This window comes from Oratosquilla oratoria, chromosome 8 (assembly GCF_046742065.1).
Source record: "Oratosquilla oratoria isolate Oo_2021 chromosome 8, ASM4674206v1, whole genome shotgun sequence".
Lineage (NCBI taxonomy): Eukaryota > Metazoa > Arthropoda > Malacostraca > Stomatopoda > Squillidae > Oratosquilla > Oratosquilla oratoria.
This window is the reverse complement of record NC_134784.1, coordinates 16365876-16373375: the sequence shown is the minus strand read 5'-3', so window position 1 is coordinate 16373375 and position 7500 is coordinate 16365876. Positions and strand designations below refer to the sequence as shown.

The following is a 7500-nucleotide window of genomic DNA, read 5'->3' as shown; positions in this document are numbered from 1 at the left end:
CCCGTCCCAACTTGAGACTCCCTTGGTCAGGCACACAAACGTAGCGATGGGTCGCCCTGAGCTCTGTAACGCCTTTCAACTGTTTTGTCCACTTTTATACCAAAGGTGTGTGTGTGGGGGGGGGGGGGCGTGACTCGGTACCCTTCTTCGTTCACTCACGTTCTGTTCCCCCACAGATGAATAAAATCGCCAGACGGCAGCCAGAACTAGATCACCGCGCACGCAGAGTCATCATGGTGATGTCTGATAAGTTATCAATGGAATCGGAGTGTGTTAACTGATAGCGACCGCCCGACCGGCTGGGGGGGCTTGACGGAGCCTGTGGGGCTTTTGAAGTCTCAGTACGTGACGGGTCATGAAACAATGAAGAATAGTTATACGTGGTTCCTCTTCCTCGCCTTCGCGGCGGTCTGCCCGTGTGTGCATGCGTTAATCACCGACGAAATTACGGCGCAGGAATTTATGGACACGTTGGATAAACAGTAGGTCTACTCCAAAAACGTAACGACCGAGTGCCTCTCCGTCCTTCACTCGTTGCATGGAGGCGGGATTGTGTGGGCTGGCTTATCGCGCACATGTATAAATCCGGGACTTGAAATATGTATGTATGTATGTATGTATGTATGTATGTATGTATGTGAATAATTCGCTAGTGTACAGCGACATCAATCATACAATCTGTGGTCGAGTGGTTAAAGGCGGGTGCTGTGGACTCTCTTGGGTCTATAGGCGGTGGTTCGAATCCTCTGCGCGACGGTCATGGATTGTATGTATGTATGTATGTTTGTATGCGTGCGTGTGTGTGTGTGTATGTGTGTGTACGTGTGTGTATGTGTGTGTGTATGTTTGTGTGTGTAAGTGTGTGTGTGTGTATGTGTATGTTTGTGTGTGTAAGTGTGTGTGTGTGTGTGTGCGTGTATGTGTGTGTGTGTGTGTGTATGTGTGTGTGTGTGTGTGCGTATGTGTGTGTGTATGTATGTGCGCGCGCGCGTGTGTGTAAGTCTGTGTGCATGAGCTTGTGTGCACTGTGTACGTGATTACATACAGTCAGAAATCTATTTACCTAATTAATAATTTCTTAATGTTCCTGAGAATTTGATATGTCTTCTGAGAATATTTGAGCAATGCTGCTCAGTACTGCTGGGGCATTTATGCAATGGCTCAAGCCTACCCACCACAACAACTCTTGAAATCTCTATAACCAAGTGGTGATCATCGTTAAGCAATTTAATCCAATTTTAGAGCAATTCCTCGACCCCAAAACCTAAAGCATTTATTATGCACGGTTGATATTTGTAGTCCGTGATCTCATAGTGATGAAAGGGGGAATTCTTAAGTTGAAAACCAAGATGCCAAAAGCCATTACAGTCCCTATGGCAAAGGAATTATCACACTGGTTTTCCACGGGCTTTACCTGCATCGACCGTTGAGAATTCGTGTGAGTAAAAACAACTTCGGTTGCAATATATTGTTTTTGAAATATCCAAATATCAAATCATCTTTCCGTTATGTACCGTATAGCAAAGTTGAATGATGACCTAAGAGATTTTAAGTTTATGCGAATGTCATACCGTTGAAATGTTCTTAGAGAAATATTGATTTCTGTAAGCGAAGCAATATTTTGTTTATTCAAATGGAGGTAAGAGGTAGGATGTGGGAGAAAAAATGGCCCTTGTGATGACCCAGAAAGTGTATATAGGTTACATAACACTTTAGAGAAAACAGAGTGCGAGAGACTGAACTTAAATTCAGGAAACAGTGCATTAGCACCAGGAATAGAGCTAACAGAGAATTAGGTTTCATTGATAGGACTGTTACGAGTAAAAGTGCAGAAGTAATTGTCAAACTCTATCTGGCGTTAGTTAGACCCATCCTTGACTATGCGGCACAATTTTGGTCTTCGTCCTATACAATGGATATCAATTGACTAGTATCAGTACAGGGGAGAATGAGCAAAATGATACATGGGCTCAGAAATTTACCTAATAAGGACAGGCTTAGACACCTTAACTACTCTCTCTGGAAGGACGTGAGTGCGGGGTGATCTAATAGGTGTTCAAGTGGATCAAAAGCTTTAACAAAGGTGACGCAAACAAGGTCATCCTATTAAGACAGCAGGACAGGACTCACAGTAATGAATTTAAACTGGACAATTCTATATCTAAGAAGGAAAAGGCAAGAAATGGTTTACCAATAGGGTAGTCAATGAATGGAATAGACTTAGTAACCATGTAGTGAGTGCTGAAACTATCGGTTGTTTTAAGCGAAGGATAGATAACTTTATGAATGAGGAGGATAAGTGATAATGGACATGGAAATGCCTGGTGTAGGCCTTATGGTCCCTTGCAGTCTCCTTCATTCTCATGATCTTATCAGTGTTTCCCAACCTTTTTTGGCTGCGACCCTAAATCCACTCTTAGCCTAGAGTCGCGACCCTAATTGTAATAATAAATTCAACCATTTCATGTTATATTTCTACGTACTTGCATAATGTTTATAAACTTTCGTTTTTATAGTTCAGTTTATATTTACTAGCACAATGAATTTAAATACATTTGAAACCTGAATGAAAAAAACGTTAAAAAAGACCCTCTGGCGACCCTCAAAAACACCCTCGCGACCCTAGTTTGGGTCGCGACCCTGGGGTTGGGAACCACTGTCTTAAATGAAGGCTGGATAGACCTACCAAGTCAGTCTGATTCCCATACCTCGGGAAACAACTGACAGGCCTACAGGCCTACCAGATGGATGAGAATGTTGATGTTTGTATTCAGCTTAAAGAAACACCTCAATGCTGTAAGGTTTTGAATAACCTAGCTCGATTTATTATATCAAAATTTTCCCCTCGTTCTGTTCATAGTGCTCTGGTGAGATATGCCATGCTTATCGCTGGCTTTCCCAATATTTTTCCGAGAGTAATTCAGATTGTAAATCTAAAATTTAGATTGTTAGGATCATATTGCATTTCAGACGCTGTTTTTTTTTATACATCATAAAGATTTTGGGTCTGGCGCCAGCGGCGCAGCGTGCGAATGAATCATCGCGCTCCCTGGCGTTTACCACCAAGTAATAATCATGACGATCATGATGAATGGTTTTCTGCACTATAGTTTTCAAGAAATGTTGGAATGAAGTTGAAAATAAATCCATGAATGTTATTTAAGATTGTATCAACAATTTTTTTTTTCCCAACTTCATATAGCTCTTCATTAAGCTATTCTTCTCAAAGGAGATCCTTGTTCTGAAGTTCTAAATTTTGCACTAGTGGATACCGTGTTGAACTCATGAGCAGGTGGTCGTGAATTCGGTTCCCGGGACCCACTGCGTGCTTATTGCGTTGGTTCCCAACAGCTCTGGCCATGTAGGGAGGTGACCCAACATCGGCCAAAAAAAAAAAAAAAAAAAAAAAAAAAAAAAAAAAAAAAAACCTGACATGGTTTTGCCCTAGCAGGGGTTTCTCACTTCTCACTTCGAAGGGAAGTGAGATAGCGAGTGGTGAGCGAGTGATTCTGGGAAATTTATTCCATGACCAATTTCATTTACATCATCTCGAACAAAGTCAATTCGAGGATGAAATCACTAGGATCTATTTGACTCTGCAAATATGATTTTCTTGTGGAACAGTTATACTCCAAACGTTGGTTAGGTTAAGTTAGGTTAGGACCTATATTGCCTTTTACCTGATCTATTATCTGGCCCTGAGACTCATTGTCATGCAGCGTTACGTTTCTTGAAGACTGACACGGGTAATCAATTCCTGACTTAGATGCTGGCCTCACAGGAGATGGTGATTGGTGATTGGTTATTGATGATTTATTCGGTTTAACGTCGCAAACACCATCCTATCAGGAGGCTAGGACGGTGCCTCTCACGGAGAATTTTGTGTTGTGGAATTAAATGAGTTGTGCCCTGGGTCCAACTCGCTGTTGGGAGTTTTCGAGTTAAGTCACCAAGCGGAAGTAATAACATAAGAACATAAGAACGGAGAACAATACAGGAGACCATAAGGCCTATACTAGGCAGTTCTATGTCCTTTACCACTTCTCATCACTATCCATAAAGTTATCTCATCATCTCAATAACGAATAGTTTCACTAAGACTATTCCATTTGTTTATTTGTTATCATTTGTCTATTTGCTTGATTTTCATTTATTATTATCTATCTGTCAATACATTATTATTTACTATTTACCTGTTTGTTTATTATTCAACTATACCTATGCATTTATTCATTTTACTTATTATTTATTATTACAATTTTAATTTAATTTAATTTTTTTATTTATCATTATTATATATATTTGTTCTCATCCGACCTAGTTATGGACCAAAAGGTCTCCTGTCGGCATGCTTTGCCTTTTTAATCCTTTGTAATCCTTTGTAACCACTCTCTGGGTTAACCATTTTTTGCCTATTTCCTTCTTAACCCATTAAACTCCGATGACAAGATGTCTTGTCATTTGGTCAAATAAAACAAAAAATCATAAAACACCAAAAGGTTTGATCAAACACCAGAAAAATATGACGTCAGTCCTCCTCGCTTCGCTCGCGAGCGAAGCGAGGAGGACTGACGTCATATTTTTCTGGTGTTTGATCAAACCTTTTGGTGTTTTATGATTTTTTGTTTTATTTGACCAAATGACAAGAATCTTGTCATCGGAGTTTAATGGGTTAAAACTAAAGCGTGATTTTTGGGTTTCCTGCAGAAGGGAGGGAGGGCCAAACGGCTTGACACAGGTGACGCATGGGGGGGGGGGTCCCCAACTTTTGTCACGGTAATCTAGTTTACAACCAAGTTAGTGTTTACAACATTTCTAACGAGAGGTGTAAAATATATATATTTTTCGATTTTGCTGTCAATTCACGTCAAATGTAACAGAAATTATCCTCATTATTTACAGAATTTATCGGTATTCTAGTGATGGAAGAAGTAACAGCACAGGACTTCAATACACAAAAATACGCCTTGTCATTAAAGAGAGAGAGAGAGAGAGAGAGAGAGAGAGAGAGAGAGAGAGAGAGAGAGAGAGAGAGAGAGAGAGAGAGAGAGAGAGAGAGAGAGAGAGAGAGAGAGAGAGAGAGAGAGAGAGAGAGAGAGAGAGAGAGAGAGAGATAGCGAGAGAGAGAGAGAGAGAGAGAGAGAGAGAGAGAGAGAGAGGGAAAGAGAGAGCGAAAGAGCGAGATAGCGAGAGAGCGAAAGAGAGAGAGAGAGAGGGAGAGAGAGAGAGAGAGAGAGAGAGAGAGAGAGAGAGAGAGAGAGAGAGAGAGAGAGAGAGAGAGAGAGAGAGAGAGAGAGAGAGAGAGAGAGGAGAGAGAGAGAGAGAGAGAGAGAGAGAGAGAGAGAGAGAGAGAGAGAGAGAGAGAGAGAGAAAGAGGGAGAGAGAGAGAGAATTCTAACCTCACAAGGCAAACTGTTTGGACGTCCAAACGTGTCCAGTTAGGATGCTATAGCTCCTCATTGATTCATTTACTTCGGCATATTGCTTTAAAAAGACTACATTACACCTCACAAACAATAAAAACTAGCTCTTCCGTGGAGCACTGATACATATATGTAATACTGGAGCGCAAATACTAGGGAAAAAAAAACGAGGGACAAAAAAAAAAAAAAAAGATGCAAAGTGAAAAGAAAGGCATTTTGGAAAACAGTTGTAATAACAGCTGTGCTCACACACACCGAAGCACAGACACAAGCACAGACACACAGCAGCAGCAGCGCGCGCACACACACACACACACACACACACACACACACACACACACACACACACACACACACACACACACACACACACACACACACACACACACACACACACACACACACACACACACACACACACACACACACACACACACACACACACATACACACACACACACACACACACACACACACACAGACACACACACACACACACACACACACACACACACACACACACACACACACACACACACACACACACACACACACACACACACCATGGACTAAAATCTACTGTTTCCAAGTTTGCTGATGATACAAAACTGTGCGGAGTGGCAAATGATCACTTAAACCAATTAGATATTCAAGAAGATTTAGATAAATTACAGCAATTGTCTGAAAAGTGGCTAATGAAATTTAACACAAATAAATGCAAGGTAATGCACATAGGTAAAAATAACAGCAAGTACGATTACAAGTTATTTGGAAATTCGTTAGCAAAAGTGGATAGTGTAAAGATCTCGGCGTAATTATCAGTAACGATCTCAAATCAACCAAGCAGTGTATTTCAGCCTCTGAGAAAGCAAATAAGATTCTAGGACTGATTGCGCGATCTTTTGATTTTAAAAGTCCATCACTCATTAACAAACTATATAAATCGTTAGTTCGTCCACATTTGGAATATGCTGTTTCCGTATGGTCACTGAATCTCATTAAAGACATTGACAGACTGGAAAAAGTACAACGGCGAGCCACAAAACTAATTCCAAATATCAAAAATAAATAATACGAAAATCGACTGAAACATATGAATCTGTTTTCCCTAAAAAAGCGTAGACTCAGAGGTGACTTGATACAGGTCTTTAAAATTCTAAAAGGAATTGACATCAAAAGTGATAAAATTTTCACATTGAGTGAGAATCAGACAAGAAACAATGGTCTCAAACTGTCCGGAAATAGATTCAGTTTGGAGGTAGATAGAAACAACTTTGCTAACCGTGTAGTTAATGAATGGAATAAACTTCCTGCAGAGGCAGTGCAATGTAGTTCGGTTCGAAGCTTTAAGAATCATTTAGATAAACACCTAAGCAAGATGCTGTAATGATTATAATTCATTTTATGTTATTTGTTTTTGTTTTGTTATCATTTGTCTGTTTGATTCTCATTTATTATTAGTTATATGTAAAATTATTATTATTTACTATTTACCTGTTTGTTTATTATTTGAATATACCTATGCATTTATTTATGTATTTTATTTGTTATTTACATTATTATAGTTTTTATTTATTAATTTATTGTTGTTATGATTTTTTTTCGCATCCGACCTAGATATGGACCAAAAGGTCTCCTGTCGGCATGCTCCGCCTTTGTAATCCTTTGTAAAAAGGAATGAAATAATGAATCACCTGAGTAATCTCGATATCAGAAAATCGCATGGACTAGATGAAATGGCAAACTGGATTTTGAGAGAACGCAGGAATCAACTAACAGACAAAATACATAGTCTAATAAGCAGTTCATTGAAAGAAGGAAAAGTTCCAGAAGATTGGAAAAGAGCAAATATAGTACCTATATATAAAGGGGGAAACAAGGAAGACCCTACTAACTATAGACCGGTCTCTATTACAAGTGCGATAGCTAAAATTTGTGAAAGAATTATCAAAATTAGATGGGCAAGGCATAAAAAAAAAAAAAAAAAAAAAAAAAAAAAAAAAAAAAAAAAATCCAAGGCAATTTGGATTTAGACAAGGACGATCATGAGTCACAAACTTAATGCGTTTCCATTCAA

The 7500-nt window shown here is 39.5% G+C and overlaps 1 protein-coding gene across 2 annotated transcripts in view; it reads left to right on the top strand.

Moving 5' to 3' along the window:
- Nucleotides 1–325: 325 nt before the first annotated feature.
- The window catches only part of LOC143027597 (angiotensin-converting enzyme-like), an 81170-nt gene continuing 73995 nt past the window's right edge, over nucleotides 326–7500 (top strand). For both annotated transcript variants that reach the window (XM_076188938.1, XM_076188937.1), the window contains exon 1: nucleotides 326–482. In XM_076188938.1, coding sequence (XP_076045053.1) covers nucleotides 364–482 — 119 coding nt within the window. In that variant the 5' untranslated portion in view covers nucleotides 326–363. The remainder of the gene's footprint in view (nucleotides 483–7500) is intronic.